Source organism: Mandrillus leucophaeus, unplaced genomic scaffold (assembly GCF_000951045.1).
Source record: "Mandrillus leucophaeus isolate KB7577 unplaced genomic scaffold, Mleu.le_1.0 Scaffold765, whole genome shotgun sequence".
NCBI lineage: Eukaryota > Metazoa > Chordata > Mammalia > Primates > Cercopithecidae > Mandrillus > Mandrillus leucophaeus.
The window spans coordinates 369,454-385,819 of NW_012108308.1; the positions used below are offsets into that span (position 1 = coordinate 369,454).

A 16,366-nucleotide genomic window follows, 5' to 3' on the forward strand; every position below is an offset into this window, starting at 1 on the left:
GGGAGGAAGTGCATACTGATTGGTCCATGGGTGGCCATAGGCAAGCCCAGAAAAGATACCACAAGTTCCCACTCTGGACTGTGGGACTGGCAGCCTGGCCCCCAGCCTTCAGGCCTTCCCTGGCCTCACCAGGGACCCATCCCCTTCCCCCAGAAGCCTGTCTGTCTCCTGCTACTGTTCATGGTACCCAGGCTGTTCATGCCAAAGGGCACCTACAGGTCAGCACTGAGCTGCCCTCAGTTTCCCCTTGGCTTTCCTTCCATGCTAGTCAGTGCCCAAAGTCCGGAGGGGGCCAAGGCAGCAGGGGGCTAGTGTGTTAGCACCTCCCAGAGCATGCACACACTCAGGCAGGCTGCGACAGCACCCAGGCTCAGCACCAGCTTTGCGCCAAGATCAGAGTGGGCGCCAAGAGCAGAGAGAAGCCAGGCAGTGGGAGCAGGCACTTCTGAGCCTGCAATGGTTGGTGGGGTGCCTTCCTGGGCCCCCAGGAGTGCAGGGATGCCTGGGTCCACAGCTACAGTTTAGGCAGCTGTAGCTGCATGGGGGGTGGCGGGGGCCCCCGCCTGCTCCATGGAGCAGGAGGCCTGGGTCTTCAGCAGTGGTTTGGCAGCTGCAGAGGTGCCCAGGAGGATGGGGTTCCCACTGTCCCCAGCTCCCGCTGGCTATATGGAGCATGCAGCCCTGGTCGTGCCTCCCTACCGCAGCCAGTGTGATGACAGCAGCCATTCCAGATGGCCTGCCATTGTCATCTTTTTTTTTTTTTTTTGAGATGGGGTCTTGCTCTGTCTCTCAGGCAGGAATGCAGTGGTAAGATGAAAGCTCACTGCAGCCTCAACCTCCTGGGCTCAAGCAATCCTCCCAGCTCAGCCTCCCTAATAGCTGGGATTACACAGGTGCATGCTACCACATCTGGCTATTTTTTAAATTTTTAGTAAAGATGGAGTTTCACCATGTTGGCCAGCTGGTCTCGATCTACTGACCTCAAGTGATCTGCTTGCCTTGGCCTCCCAAAATGCTGGGATTACAGGCGCAAGCCAAAGCATCCAGACTTGTTTTTTTAAATGTTGGCAAAAGTTAGTGGTTAAGTGTTCACCATGTGCCAAGTGTTTTGTATGTGTAGGTCATTAAAATGTTACAATAATCGGATGACATAGAACCTCGTTCCCAATGTACAGATAACACTGAGAGCCCAGGACGTCAAGTAATTTCCCAAAGACATGCAACTAGGAAGCAGCAAGTCTAGAAACAGATTGCTGTGCTTCCTTCTCACCAATGCACTGTTCTTTCTTCTTTGTATTTTCCAAGCTTTTGGCAATGAATTACGTGTCACTTTCATAATCATGAAAAGTCCTACAAGGGACAGATTTTATTAAAGATTCCTTCCGCTCTGGTGTTCTGTGCTTCTCTGGTTCTCAGAGCCTCATCCTGCATGGCCTCCACCCCATGTCCTCACAGGCACTGGCCTCACTGCCCCCACCCCCACACTAGCTGTTGCTGGGGCAGGACATCCAATGTCTTGCTGAAGTCTGCTCAAAATGTCCCTGGTGAGCTTCTGGCCCCTGGGGAAGTTCAGGGGGCAGGTCTGGAGAAGGGGAAGTGGGAAGGGATGTGAAACTTGGCCACAGCCTGGCGCCACTCCTGCTGGGCAGCCCACAGGGTCCCTGGGCAGAGGGCAGGAGCATCCAGTTGGAGTTCACAACGGGAGGCAGGTGAGGCCAGAGTCCCAGAGGGAGGGGGCTGCGGAGTTCCGGGACCCAGGGGAGCTGGTCCAGTAGGCTGGGCAACTGAGGCAGGGAGGGAGGGAAATAACTGTGGCTGATTCTAGGATAGGGATGGGAGTGCAGTGCTGATCAGGAACCCAGAATGGGTGAGTGGAGGGAACTTAACTCCTTGAGCCGGGGCTTGAGGGAGGGTGAAAGGCGATGAGTTAGACCCAGCAACTGAATGTAAGACCAGGGTTCCTGGGTCCTGGCCCCCCAACACAAAGAAGGAAAAGCCTGGGGTGCCAGAGCTGGCAGTGGGACCCAGCAGAGGGGACTGTGGGGGCAGCCAGCCTCCCGTGCTCAGGTGGATACTGAAAGGCGCGGAGCATGCAGAAGAGTGAGCAGGTGTGGTGTTGAGCGTTTGTGAATTCCTGTGTGTATGCACAGCTCCACCATCTGGGTGAGCCAGTGTTAATTAAACAAGGAGCAGGCGCTCAATACACATTTGTTCAATGAAATCGATCACCTGTGGGAGTGTATGAATGTGTGTGTCCGTGTGAGTGAGGGACAGAGTCTATTTGGGTATCAGTTGTGTGTCTAGGGGGGTTTAGTGGATTTCCGAGTTTGCCTACTGTGTTTTGTAGGTGCATGTATGAGAGACTGTGTTTGTGTGAATGTGTGATGATGTGGGTGTGCTTGGTTACATGTGTGGATGTGTGTGAGTTTGTGGTTCTGTGTATATGTGTGGGGTCCCTGGCGCTGGATTGAGAGTGGACATTGAGAGCCCCGGAGGGAGCATGTGCACTGGGGGAGGGCTGTGCATATAGCATTGTGTGCTTGGGACTCAAGGGTGTGAGCTGGGTGTGAGTGTGATGTCCAGCCTGTCCAGGCCCTCCCGTGTCTCCACAGGGACAACATGGAAGGCCCCCAGGGATGGCTGGTGGTCTGTGTGCTGGCCATATCGCTGGCCTCTGTTGTGACCCAGAATGTGTGCCGAGCACCAGACGGGAAGAACGGGGTGGCAGGAAGACCCGGCAGACCGGGGCGGCCAGGCCTCAAGGGGGAGCGAGGGGAGCCTGGTAAGCACTCTCCCTCAGGACCTAGCCCCTTGGACATTGGCCTGGCCTGGCCTCCAGAGCGAAGGCTTGGGGTGGCACTGAGAATCGGGAGCCCGTCTGCCCCCAATGCCCCATGAATCCTCTCAAGTTTGCACTTGGCCCCAGGGGCTAAGGGAGGCCTAGCCTTCTCCCTAGGCCATGTCCTCAGGCCTCTCCACTCCCCCTTTACTGCCTGGGTCCCCTTTCTTCGGCTTCACCTTCCCCCTCTGGAGAATGACTCCCTCTGCTCCCTTTGAGCAGTGAATGTGAAAGTTCTGGCAGCAATGCTGAGTGCTTGCTCACGGTTCTCTTAACAGAAAAACGAGGACCCAGAGTTTAGACTCAGGAGCCACTGCCTTGCTGTGTGACCTCAAGCAAATTATCGGCCCTCTTTGAGCCTATGTGGCCTCATCTGTAAAATGGAGAAATAACGCTGCCTGGCACAGAGAGAGGGATCAAATAACCGCAACTGACCCTTCGCTTCCTTCCAGCACCCCCAACACGGTCCCTGCTTCCTTCTCCCCAGCACCTCTAGGCTTCAGAAACTCTCGAATTCTAGAAGAAAGGCCGGGGGTGATGGAAAAGGGAGGAGGTCCTGACCAAAGTGGAAAGGGAGTCTCATGGAATCCCCCGAGGCCTCCTAGTCCAGAGCAGACCGGAAGGATCACATAGACATTTGCAATAATTTGCATCCGGGCATCCTACATGTGGTCCTCGAACCTGAAGAAGTCAAGGCCAGTGCCCCCCAGAGGGGTATGGAGTCCTCAGCCTTGTGCAGGAGCACAGCAGAGCAGCCAGAGTGCCATGCATTTCCCAGAACCTGACATCTTCCCAAGTGCCTGTTCACACTTCTCTCCACTTTACAGATGAAGCGGAGGCTCAGAGAGGTTGAGACGCTTGCCCAAAGTCACACAGCTAGTCAGAATTGATGTCCTGAAGGCCCAGGTGCTTCCTTGCCCTTTATCCCATAGACTCAGGGGGTCCAGCTCTCTCCCTGAGGACTGGTAGGCATTGGATTCTGACTCCCAATCTGGTATTTCTCCCCACAGGGGCCCCTGGCATCAGGACAGGCATCCAAGGCCTTAAAGGAGACCAGGGGGAACCCGGGCCCTCTGGAAACCCCGGCAAGGTGGGCTACCCAGGGCCCAGTGGCCCCCTCGGGGACCGTGGCATCCCAGGAATTAAAGGTATCAAGGGCAACCCAGGAAACATCAAGGACCAGCCGCGGCCGGCCTTCTCGGCCATTCGGCGGAACCCACCGATGGGGGGCAACGTGGTCATCTTCGACACGGTCATCACCAACCAGGAAGAGCCGTACCAGAACCACTCGGGCCGATTCGTCTGTACTGTACCCGGCTACTACTACTTCACCTTCCAGGTGGTGTCTGAGCGGGAGATCTGCCTGTCCATTGTCTCCTCCTCAAGGGGCCAGGTCAGACGCTCCCTGGGCTTCTGTGACACCACCAACAAGGGGCTCTTCCAGGTGGTGTCAGGGGGCATGGTGCTTCAGCTGCAGCGGGGTGACCAGGTCTGGGTCGAAAAAGACCCCAGAAAGGGTAACATTTACCATGGTCTTGAGGCTGACAGCGTCTTCAGCGGCTTCCTCATCTTCCCGTCCACCTGAGTCCAGGAAGGACCCCTCCCCCCCCACCTCTCTGGCTTCCATGCTCTGCTTTGTAAAATGGGGGTGCTGTTGTTTCAGCTGCTGAAGGGAGGGGGCTGGCTCCGAGAGCCCCAGGTGGTTGCCCCCGTGACACATGCTCTAAGACAGCTCGTTTCTTAGAACTCTTCCTGGAATAAACATCTGTGTCTGTGTCTGCCGAACTTGAGCTTCAGTTGCTACTCGGGGCATTGAGAGGGAGGCCTAAGAATGATAACGATCCAGTACTTAAGAAACAGGCCTGTCCTTATTATTATTATTATTATTATTATTATTATTATTATTATTTGAGATGGAGTTTCGCTCTTGTCACCCAGGCTGGAGTGCAATGGCGTGGTCTTTGGTCACTGCAACCTCCGCCTCCCTGGTTCAAGCGACTCTCCTGCCCCAGCCTCCCAAGTAACTGGGATTACAGGCACCTGCCACCATGCCCGGTGAATTTTCTGTATTTTTAGTAGAGAAGGGGTTTCACCATGTTGGCCAGGCTGGTCTCGAACTCCTGACCTCAAGTGATCTGCCAGCCTCGGCCTCCCAAAGTGCTAGGATTAGAGGTGTGTGCCACCACGCCCAGCCCATTCTTAGTATTTCACACAATGTGTTTAGCAGGTCCTAGCAGCCTCATCTACCCAGGTTTGAATCCTGATGCCACCACTTAGTAGATGTCTAATCATGTGCATGTTAACAAGCTCTGAAATCTCAGTTTCCTTATCTGAGGAAAGTGGGACTGATGATAGCGCCCACCTCAAAGGGTCATTGGGAGGATTAAATGACTTAATACATGAAAATTGTAGAGCAGTGCTCGGTTTCTAATAAGGACTATGGAAGTTTTGCTATTATTATATTTTATTTAATGTTTATGATCAAGCTCTGGGTCTGGTATGATGGCCCTACATTACAGATGATGAAACTGAGGCTGCAAGGAGTAGGCATCAATCAGCAAATCAGCATCTAAGGGGAGGATCTGGGGGCCAGTCACGGTGGCTCAGGCCTGTAATCCCAACACTTTGGGAGGCCAAGGCAGGCAGATCACTTGAGGTCAGGAGTTCAAGACCAGGCTGGCCAACATATAGTGAAACCCCGTCTCTACTAAAAATACAAAGATTAGCTGGGCGTGGTGGCACACACCTGTAGTGGCGCAGCTACTTGGGAAGCTGAGGCAGGAGAATTGCTTGAATCAGGGAGGCAGAAGTTATAGTGATCTGAGATCGTGCCGCTGCACTCCAGCCTGGGTGACAGAGCAAGACTCCATCTCTCAAAAAAAAAAAAAAAAAAGTTTGGGGGTGGGAAGGAGCTGAGATTTGAACCCAAGTCTTACTGATGCCCAAGCCTGTGTTTAACCACTACCCTCACCAGCTTCCCCGACTTCTATGAAGCACTTGACGCATCACACAGGTGCTTTTCCAACCCTGTATTGAGAAGGCAGGGGCAGGAATCAGAGAGGGGAAGCAATTGGCCCAAGGGCGCTCAGCAGTGCTTCCTGAAGCTAGGTTTCCTGAGTCCAGCCCTGGGCTTCCACCCGGCAGGTGTGGAGACTGGGGCTGCTGCCTCTGCTGCCTGCTGGACATTCCGCCCGGGCTGGGGGCTGGGAGAGTCTTGAATGCTCACAGTGCATTCCAGGCCCCTACTTGTCTCTCTGGAAGCTACTACAAAGCAGCAAATCCCATCCTGTCCCTCGAACGCGGGAGAAATAAGGAGGCCAGGAGTTCAGATCTGAAAATGTTCAATGCCCTACGCAGTTTCTCAAAGGAAGCTGGGTTTATCTTTGTGCTGCACACACACACACACACACACACACACACACACCAGTTACGCCTTCACACCCACAGACACACTCAGGGAGGCACGAGCCATCATAGCACACAGCCCCTGCCTCAGACATACAAGTAACATCCATGAACTATCGCATGTTCTCTCTGTCTTCCGCAGGTGTCCCAGACACACTCCTGACACCCAGGCACACACATCCTCCTCACTCCAGCGTGCCTGAGCCTCAGAACGCCTGCGTTCTTTCCCACACGGACCTCCCTACACACACGCTCAAACTCTCACAGGGCCAGCCTCAGAAATACAGGGCTGCCCCTCCCATCCACCACTTGACACACAAATGGCCTCGCGGTCCTCGAGTGCACAACCTGAGTATCCACCTCTAAAATACAAGACCTTCTCCTCGGACTGTCCCTGCTCTGCCAACAGCCTTTGGGGGTCGGGAAGAAGTGAGGAGGGCCCAGGGAGAGGGCGAACCCTCCATGCACAGCCTCAGGGTAGCCCCTCAGCTCCCGTCCGGAGTCAGCTCGGCCCTGCTCTCCCCCCGCCTCGCCCACTCAGAACACACACTGTTTAACCAGCGCCAGGAAAAGAGACGGGTCTTCAGGCACCTATGTGCTGGGCATTCCACGGCCATTGATGTATTTAATCCCAGCAAAATCGATGTGGACACTGAGGCTCAGAGACAGCGGACATCCACCCAAGGACACACAGCCAGAAAGGGGAAGGGCCCTGGGGCTGAACCACGGCTGCCTGACCCCACAGGGTTAGGGCATGCAAAGAAAATGCCAGGGGTGGAGGCCCCATCAGCGGCAGTAAAGGCCAGACTAGATAAACGGGATGTGCAGGGAGTGCCCGACCACCCCCTTACCCTATATCCTACCCATACCCCACCATCCACCCACTACACCAGTGCAAAATCTCTGGCCCCTCCAGGAGGGGAATGAACTGGAGCAGCCCAGAGCAGGGCCAAGTGGGCGGGGCACGGGAGGGCTGAGTGTGGGCCGAGGCTGCCACCTGCTGGACAAGCCAGACACAGGCGCAGAGGATGTGAAGAGGGAAGACAGACGCCCAGTGCCGTCAGGCTGGGTGGCCCCCAGCCCCTTAATGCATGTGTCCATCATTTATTCTCATCCCAGGCTTCCACCCGCCAGGGACTCCTAAGGCCAAGTGCGTTCGTGTCCCTTAACTCACCCCACACTCTCTGCAGCCCCACAGCACAGGGTGGAGACACAGAAAGGGAGACTGAGACCCTGAGGGTTCCTCAGCGAGGCAGGGGCAGAGCTCTGAACACCTGCCCATGCCTGGCACGGGACAAGGCATCGCACGTGTGTTGTGCACCGAATCCCAGCCACTGGCCTGGAGCTGTCAGAAGCCCCCATGTTACAGAGGGGGAACCAACGGACACAGGTGGCAGGTATGGGGTGGAGGCTGAAGCCCTGCTACTGCCTGACAGCCCCTTCATCCCTAGAATCTCACGTGAGGAGAAGAGGGAGAGGAGAGAGGGCCTCTCAGCTCTGCTGGCCTGGTCCTGATGGGGAGCCCCTCACCAGCCATGGTGGGCTCCAAGCCCAGAGGCAGGGCATGCCCAGGAAGCAGGCGAGGAGGGTGGTGCTAGCAGGGAAGATGGAACCATCAGGGAAGACCAGGAGCCCCCAGCAATGGAAGAGGCACCAATACTGAAAGCCAAGGCCCCCCCAGTAGACAGAAGGGAGGCCAGAGGGACCTGTGATCTGCTGAAGGCATCTGGTCCATGGAGTGACAGGGCTGGAAGGAGAAGCCAGGGCCCTGACTCTGTCGCTGGGGCAGCCCGTGCACCATAACAGCTGCCTGCCGCCAAAGCATCCATCCTGGGGTCCACCTCCAAGTGTGGCCACTGGGATGGGGCACATGGAAGTTTCTAGAACAAGCCTTGCAACTTGACAAGTGCATGTGAGGCTTGTTTCTGGGGGCAGCTGAGCAGAGGGGTCAGAGCAAGGCTTTGGGCCCCAAGAGACCACTGAGTGTGTGACTTTGGGCAATGGTGTATGTCCTCCTGAGCCTCAGTTTCCTCATCTGTAAAGGGGGATAATAACTTCCTCCTAGGGATTCTGGGAAAACTGAGTCTCAGGCACAGCAAATGCTAACATTGGTCATTAGATGGGATGAACCTGACGCTAGGGGACGTCTGTGCCCTGGGGGCTTGTGTTTACACACACACACACACACACACACACACACACACACACACATGCCCTCAGCCAGATGCTGGGGCAGGGGACAGTTCCTCATTTCGGACACTGACTGCCGGTAGGGGATGTGGGCAGGGGTATTGCTGTGGTCAGTCTGGCTCAGCACCCAAAAGAAAGTGTCAAGTCAGGGAAAATTCTGGGAAAGGGGATGTGGGATTGGGGGAGGGCACGAGAAGGGGAGGGGGCCCAGCCCTGCTTTGGGCAATCCTTGCTCTGACCACTCTGACACCGTGTCCTCTTGTCTGGGAGAGGGGAAGCAGATCTGAGGACATCTCTGTGACCAGGCCAGAAACCGCCCACCCACAGGTGAGGCCCGGACCCCTGCCCAGGTATGGGCAGATGGCCATTTCCCCCACCTTCTGCCACCTTCCTGAAACGTGGTGCCAGGGGCAACTTGGTGTGTGAGGGGAAGGAAGCCTGGGCCCTGGGGCCTGGGCTGAAGAAGAGGCCCCACCATCCATCCATGGTGAGGCTCCTGGGGGAGGCAGGAAAGCGAGTTCCTGAAGGTTGAGGAGGACGGGTCCTGGGGAATGAGAGGGTTGGGGGCAGGTGAGGGGCTGGAGGGGACAGCTCAGCTCTCTCCCTCCCAGTTCCTTCTCCGGGATGGACGTGGGGCCCAGCTCCCTGCCCCACCTTGGGCTGAAGCTGCTGCTGCTCCTGCTGCTGCTACCCCTCAGGGGCCAAGCCAACACAGGCTGCTACGGGATCCCAGGGATGCCCGGCCTGCCCGGGGCACCAGGGAAGGATGGGCACGATGGACTTCCAGGGCCTAAGGGGGAGCCAGGTGAGTCTGCTGGCCTGGTTTAGGGGTTTGGGTCTGGGGCAGGGATCAGAGTGTCTGTCTGGGGCTGACCAGGGGGCAGGGGACAGCAGGAAGTGCATTCCCTTGCTGCTACGTCTGCCCCAGGGCAGAGTCGGACTCTCACGGTGGGTCTGGCTCCTCTATCCTCAGAGCCCAGGCTTCAGGCCTCCCCAGAGGTGACCTTGGGCCCGGCGCACCTCCGTGCTCCTCCTCCTCCTCACCCAATTATAGGGAGGGATTAAGTGCCTGCCCCAAAGGTGGCCAGGAGGCTCACAGGACACGGTGCAGGGAAAGTTTTCTTGCCCTGCAACATGGGCACCTGGGGAAGCTGGGGCCCACACAGTGAACATATCCAATGCCAGGGTTCAAATCCCAGCCCCACTGATTCCGTCTATGTGAACCCGCACAAGTTACTTAACCTCGCAGTGCCTCAGTTTCCTCATCTGTAAAACGAGGAGATGGTAGCACCTGCTTCACAGGGTTGCTGTGAGGATTAAGTTAACTTAAATATAAAACAGCCCTGAGCACCGGGGAGGTCTATACAGGTGTAGGCTATTGTATCATTGGTTTTATCAGAGATCTGTGCTCACCTTCCTCCTTAGGATTCTGGAGAGTTGGAGGGGTGGGGAGCGAGAGGTCGGAATTGCAGCCAGAGAAACCTCTGTTGGAGGTCCACAGTCAATCCTTGGCATAAGAGAAGGGGGCTGAGGCTATGAATGGGTGACTGGGGCTGGGGCTGGAGCCCTGGGGAGTGTGAGTGCCTTGTCTGTGAGTGAGCTGCGCACGTCTGGGATGCTGGGCATGCCTGGAGCTGGCCTGGAGTGACACCGAGCAGAGGTGATGGGGTGACAGACACGGTGGAAGAGAGGGAGGCCAGCTGAGAGGAATGTCCTTAGGAGTGGTCCCACCATCATCTTCCCTCCTGGATAGATGGAATGACACCAACTTTCCAGAAGGAATTCTCCAATTTAGGGTGAGCTTAGGGTGAGCTCAATGAGGTCTCCAGGTCTGCCATTTTCCAGCTATTTCACAGCCGCCTCTGGCCATCTCCCTGCCCAGGGTAGCTGATGGCCACCAGTGATTGAGCCCCCAAGTCCCAGGTGTGGTCTCAGTTTTAGGAATGATAAAACCGAGGCCACAATCCCTTGAAGAAGTGATTGACCCTCATTTTGCAAATGTCAAAGCTGGGGTTCAGAGAGATTGAGCAACTTGTCCAAAGTCACACAGTGGGATCCTATCCAGGTCCCAAGTCCACATTCTCCACCACTGCCCTCGGCTGCCTCTCAAGCCCCCTCTCTATTGCTGTTTCCTGGCCTCCTCTCAATTGGTGGTTTGAAGACATCACAAAGGATGAGACGCTGCTCTGCTCAGCATCCCTGGAGCCATCATGAGGACCAGACACTCCAGAGCACGCCTCCTGCGGTGTGCCTGGCACTGTGCCTTCTCCCACTCCACCCTTTCAGGGACTCCCTCTTCTATTAGGCCCGTATCTCAACTGAGCAAACACAGGCTCAGGGAGGGAGGTCACCCTCCCAGGGTCACAGGTGGGAAGGCCAGGTCGGCTGGGTCTGGACCCCACACTCCTAATGCTGAGGCCTAACAAGTTCATAAGTCATGGAGGATCTGTCATAAATGGGTCTGCACAGACACCCAGCCCGATGGAAGTCCGAGGAGGGAAGGAAACATGAGGGCTGATGGGGGTGGTCAAGGAGGGCTTCCTGGAAGAGGAAACTGGAGTCAGACTTTTAAAGATGGGTATGATTTAGATAAGGGGAGAAGAATCTCACAGAGGCGCAGATCATCGGGGCTGGAACAGAGTGAGACCCTGGGATTCTCTACACTTGAGTTAGAGACCTGACTGCACCTCAAACTGGCTGCATGGCCTTGGGCAAGTCTCTGACTCGGCTTCCTCATCGGTAACATGAGGGAAGTTGAACCAGGCCAGCTGTCATGGGGGCTGACGTGGGCTGAGTGGGGCTGGGGTGAGCTGGAGAGAGCAGGCCCTGTAGTGGGGCGGCTTCAGTTTGGCTCCATCCAGGGGTTCCCATGTGCTAACGTGGGGAGTCCATCTCAGGAGTGGATATAGGTTTTGTGGGACTCTGAAGCTTATAAAATGTTGAGAGTCCTCTTTGTGAAAAATAATACAAACTGACGATACGCTTGATTGCAGAGGTGAGAGTGGTCACAAAACTTTACACGTGACAAAATTATATTGGAACCACACACACACACACATAGTGTATATAAAACTGGTGAGGTCTAGATAAGCTCTGTCAACTTCCTGGTTTTGACATTATACTTTAGTTATGCAAGTTGTGGCATTGAGGAAAACTGGGTGAAGAGTCCCTGTTCTTTTGTTTTTGTTTTTGTTTTTCAACTTTCTTTGTCTCTATAATTATTTCAAAATAAAAAAGTTGAAAAAAATTAGAAATACAAAATCAGGCAAAAGGTCTTGAAGGGGCTGATGCGAGTGGACAGAACCTGAAACTTAAGCTGCCTCTGACCAACCTTCTGATTTTTTGTCAAGGAGCTCTGAGAATTTCAATTTCAAATGAGTTCTGAATTTGTACATGTTGGGCTCCAATTAAAAATTTTAAAAAACATTGTGTAGGCCCAGCAAGATACGTGTGGCCACATGCCATCTGTCCGTGGGCTGACGTTCATGGCATCTCAGATCCCGCCCAGCTCTGAGCTCCCTACTTGCTCCATCACAAATGTGGAAACTGAGGCCAAGAGACAGGGAAGTGCCTTAGACAAGGTCAGAGGGCGGGTTGGTGGAGAAGCAGGACTTGAACCAGACTCTCTCTCTCCCTCCAGCCAAAGCCTGACTCCCTGCCCCCGGCTCCTAGGGAGACAGCCCATCTATGGGAATAAGATTCTAGAGACCAAACGCCAGCGCTGTGTTCCCTGGAAGACACCCTCAGGGTCCCTCCTCCCTGTCCCCCACCCTACCCTTTCTCTCTGCCTTCTCCATCTCCAGGAATCCCAGCCATTCCCGGGACCCGAGGACCCAAAGGGCAGAAGGGAGAACCCGGCACACCTGGCCATCCTGGGAAAAATGGCCCCATGGGACCCCCTGGGATGCCAGGGGTGCCCGGCCCCATGGGCATCCCTGGAGAGCCAGGCGAGGAGGGCAGATACAAGCAGAAGTACCAGTCAGTGTTCACGGTCGCTCGGCAGACCCACCAGCCCCCTGCACCCAACAGCCTGATCAGATTCAATGCGGTCCTCACCAACCCGCAGGGAGATTATGACACGAGCACTGGCAAGTTCACCTGCAAAGTCCCCGGCCTCTACTACTTTGTCTATCACGCGTCGCATACAGCCAACCTGTGCGTGCTGCTGTACCGCGGCGGCGTCAAGGTGGTCACTTTCTGTGGCCACACGTCCCAAGCCAATCAGGTCAACTCGGGCGGTGTGCTGCTGAGGTTGCAGGTGGGCGAGGAGGTGTGGCTGGGTGTCAATGACTACTACGACATGGTGGGCATCCAGGGCTCCGACAGCGTCTTCTCCGGCTTCCTGCTCTTCCCCGACTAGGGCGGGCAGAGGGGCTCGAGCCATCCACCTCCCTCAGCTTCCTGCATGGACCCACCTTACTGGCCAGTCTGCATCCTTGCCTAGACCATTCTCCCCGCCGGATGGACTCCTCCTCCAGGGAGCCCACCCTGGCTCACCCACTCCACCCCACCACATGGGTTCTCTCCTTCCTCTGAACTTCTTTAGGAGTCACTGCTTGTGTGGTTCCTGTGACACGTAACCAATGCCTTCTGGTACTGCCATTCTTTTTGTTTTGTTTTGTTTTCAAGTATTGGAAGGGGTGGGGAGATATATAAATAAATCATGAAATCAATACATATGCCTGGCTCAGATTCCTCATTGCTGATTCTTTGAACTTCAGATCTTCGACTTTGCATCAGCCATAGCGGTCCATGGGCTCTGGGCTCAAGGTATCTGGTTGGTGCTCAGGAAAGCTTGGCTGCCAGTGTTGGGACTCAGCGCCATTTGGCCTGGTGGGAGAGAGATGTTCTAAGTGTGGTTACACGCTGCCAGAGGTCCCCAAGGGGTCATCCACTCTCACTTTTGTTTTTGGTGGGAGAGGCACTGCCATTATTAAAGGTATCCAAGGTCACAGGTAAATGGGAATCAGTTTGACTTCCCGGGCCTGTGCTGAACTTCAGGAGCATTTACCATGGGAGGGAACTGGGCTTGGGTAAGCCCAGTACAGACAAAGACAAGATGTGTGCAATGAATTTGTGCTGAATGAATAAGAAATTGGTGTGAATGAATGAATGCATAAGTGGGTAAGTGAACAACTAAAAGCAGAGTAAATGAATGAATGAATAAAATCATAATAACTAACATTTACTGAGCACCTAGTATATGCCAGTCATTTCTCTAAGCACTTTACACATATTAACTCATTTAATATTCATAATCATGCTCTGAGATGGGCATGAGGGGGAGAGAGAGAGAGAGAATTCGCCCCCCAGATGTCTGAATTACCCCAAATAACTCACAGACTCTGGGACTCCCGGGAGATCTCAAGCCACTGCTGCCCACCAGCCATCAAGTTTGGACTGTGAGGTTGTTGGTGGTTGGACCCAGCCACCATGGTCCTTCTTGGAGGATGATGGAAGCCCACAATTTGATGTTTCAGGTACAAAAAGATCAAAAGTCTAACTTTCCTATGCAGACTCCTGGTCCAATTCTCAGCACCCAGTCAGACTCGAGGCTCACTCTAGCCTGGGAGAAACTGGCCTGTCCTGGCTGTGATCACAGCTTGGTTCCACAAAGCCCCACGGAGTCATGGAAGCACCAGCCAACTGAGGCATGGGCTGTGAAGAGCAGTGGCTCAAGCTGAGTTCTACAACCACCTCCATTCACTTTGGCTCCCCTGTTTGGGAAAGGGGCTGTGTCACAACTCCCTGCCTTTGCCCATGAAGTCCCTCCCACTCCTGCAAATCATCCATCCACCTGGATAATATTCACTCAACTGTCAGGAGTCAACACAAACATCACCTCCTCCACGAAGCCTTCTCCGATTTACCTCTTGGGTCCCCACAGTGCCCTCCACAAATTTGGGCACAAATTCATGACTCCTTAGAGCCCAGGTTCCCAAATCAGGTGGTGAATAAAATTAACCTAAAGACTTACTTAAAACAAAATAAAACAAGCAAAACCAGATTTCTCAACTCCGGGCTGTGTTATAAAGGTCTGGGGAAGACCAGGCTGTAAATGAGTTGGCGGTTTGCAGGGAAATCTGATGCACACAGCCAACCAACTGGCTTTTGTGCACTTAGTCACTTACAGGTCTGCCTCCCCTCTAGACTGTAAGAATCATGGGGGATGGCCCCTTCCATACACACTTGGCACACGACAGGAGCATGAAAAGTGTGTAAGATGGGAAGGAGGGAGAGAAAGACACACACACACATGCACACACACATATATGCATACATACATATGCATATAAAGACACATGTACAGACATACACACATATGCATACACACAAACCATACAAACACATACATACATACACATATATGCATACAAACACATACACACAAACACATATATACACATACAAATTACACACATATGCAGACATACACACATATGTACATACACATATATAGGCACATGCACAGACATACACACATATATGCATACACATACACATATTTATACACATATATACACAGACACATGCACAGACATCCACACATATGCACATATAAAAATACACCTATATACACAGATATACACATACATACATGTATACACATACACACACATACACATATATACACATACACACACATATACATGCATACAGTATCCACGCAACACATAGATATATGCATACACACAGAAACACACATACACATATATGCATATGCATGCACATACATACACACATGCATATACATGCACACACATTGACACACACATATAGACATCCACACATCCACACACATTCACAGACACACACAGAGACACACATACACACATAGACACTCATGCACATGTACACACAGATATACACACAGATGCATACACACATACATACACATACACACATATGCATGCACACATATACACACACATACACATACAGAAATACACAGAGGAGAGCAGCAGGCAGGGACGGAGGAACCCGGGCGGTTCACTGAGTCCAGTGCCCCTGGCAGGGATGGCGTAAAGGCCACGGCCACGGCATCCACTGTTCTCCTTCACCAACCTCTGAGCCATCCGCCGGGCGAAGCCATAAGTGATACATCTTTCTTCTCATTTCTCTTTTGTTTAAAAAATCAATACACTGTTTATGTAGGTCACAGTGTCAGATCAGAAACCTGTACTTTGGAAATGACAATTTTTGTGCCATTTTTATTTTCCATAATTGTTTCCTTGTTGTTCTCTCTTCGTCAGGGGAGGCAAGCCTTTGAAAACGCCAGCTTGTCTGCTTTGCCAAGAGGAGGCGGGGGAGAGTTTTCAGTGGGGCAGGCAAGGAGGGGTGGACATGGAGCAGGAGCCAGGACAAGACACCCCAAGCTGCAAGGAACCCCTTTCCAACCACAGGCAGGTGAGGGGTATAGGTTTCTTTTTCTAGTCTTTGCAGAGATCAGGGATTTTCCACTCTCAATCAGAGAGGCAAGTCCAAAATTTTGTGGGTACAGAGACCAGCTGGCTCCCATCAGTGGGCCCCTCAGCTCCTGATCCCCAAGTCCAGGCCTCCTCTTAATCCAGGCCTGGCTTCTTTGCTCCTGGGTTCCAAGAATTCCATCTTCTCTTCATATAAGTAATACCGTTCCCACGTTTGCAGTGGGTGCCCACCAAGGGCTGGGCACTTAGCTGGCCCTGGACATGGCAGGGTGACCTCACTGCCCCCCAAAACAGCCCCAGGAGATAGGCGTTCATGCCTCCCATTTCTACACGAGGAAACCGAGGCCAGCAAACATTCCTGAGGCCACATAGTTAGCAAGACACAGAGCTGGGATTCAAACTGCCCAAGTCCATGCTCCTAACCCACCTCTGCTGCTTCCTGTTCTTAGCCTCACTGCTTCTACCTGAAATTCACATCCATCTTTTCCCATTGCCATTAGCCACC

General features: G+C 53.6%; 2 protein-coding genes across 7 annotated transcripts; both read left to right on the top strand.

Annotated features, from left to right (window-relative positions):
- The first annotated feature begins 1,513 nt into the window (after positions 1 to 1,513).
- On the top strand, positions 1,514 to 4,620 carry C1QA (complement component 1, q subcomponent, A chain). Of its 3 annotated transcripts, none has more exons than XM_011966572.1 (3): positions 1,514 to 1,709; positions 2,613 to 2,782; positions 3,850 to 4,620. In XM_011966572.1, exons 2-3 carry the CDS (start codon positions 2,620 to 2,622, stop codon positions 4,422 to 4,424), a joined length of 738 nt encoding a protein of 245 aa, XP_011821962.1. In that variant the 5' UTR covers positions 1,514 to 1,709; positions 2,613 to 2,619; the 3' UTR covers positions 4,425 to 4,620. The 3 variants fall into 3 exon arrangements, with proteins under 3 accessions (XP_011821962.1, XP_011821963.1, XP_011821964.1); XM_011966573.1 differs by lacking the exon at positions 1,514 to 1,709 and adding an exon at positions 1,769 to 1,867; XM_011966574.1 differs by lacking the exon at positions 1,514 to 1,709 and having other exon boundaries at positions 2,604 to 2,782.
- Positions 4,621 to 8,663: 4,043 nt separating this feature from the next.
- C1QC (complement component 1, q subcomponent, C chain) lies at positions 8,664 to 13,113 on the top strand. Of its 4 annotated transcripts, XM_011966578.1 has the most exons (4): positions 8,664 to 8,761; positions 9,046 to 9,239; positions 12,238 to 12,692; positions 12,795 to 13,113. In XM_011966578.1, the coding sequence occupies exons 2-4, from the start codon at positions 9,059 to 9,061 to the stop codon at positions 12,876 to 12,878; spliced, it is 720 nt and encodes a 239-aa protein (XP_011821968.1). In that variant the 5' UTR covers positions 8,664 to 8,761; positions 9,046 to 9,058; the 3' UTR covers positions 12,879 to 13,113. The 4 variants fall into 4 exon arrangements, with proteins under 4 accessions (XP_011821968.1, XP_011821965.1, XP_011821966.1 ...); XM_011966575.1 differs by having other exon boundaries at positions 12,238 to 13,113; XM_011966576.1 differs by having other exon boundaries at positions 8,677 to 8,784; positions 12,238 to 13,113.
- Positions 13,114 to 16,366: the final 3,253 nt, after the last annotated feature.

Bases quoted from the DNA above. Each gene is read 5' to 3' on its own strand.
- C1QA (XM_011966572.1), top strand. From the start codon at position 2,620: ATGGAAGGCCCCCAGGGATGGCTGGTGGTCTGTGTGCTGGCCATATCG. The intron at 2,783-3,849 runs GTAAGCACTCTC...TTCTCCCCACAG, and splicing joins GGGGGAGCGAGGGGAGCCTG to GGGCCCCTGGCATCAGGACA.
- C1QC (XM_011966575.1), top strand. From the start codon at position 9,059: ATGGACGTGGGGCCCAGCTCCCTGCCCCACCTTGGGCTGAAGCTGCTG. The intron at 9,240-12,237 runs GTGAGTCTGCTG...CTCCATCTCCAG, and splicing joins AGGGCCTAAGGGGGAGCCAG to GAATCCCAGCCATTCCCGGG.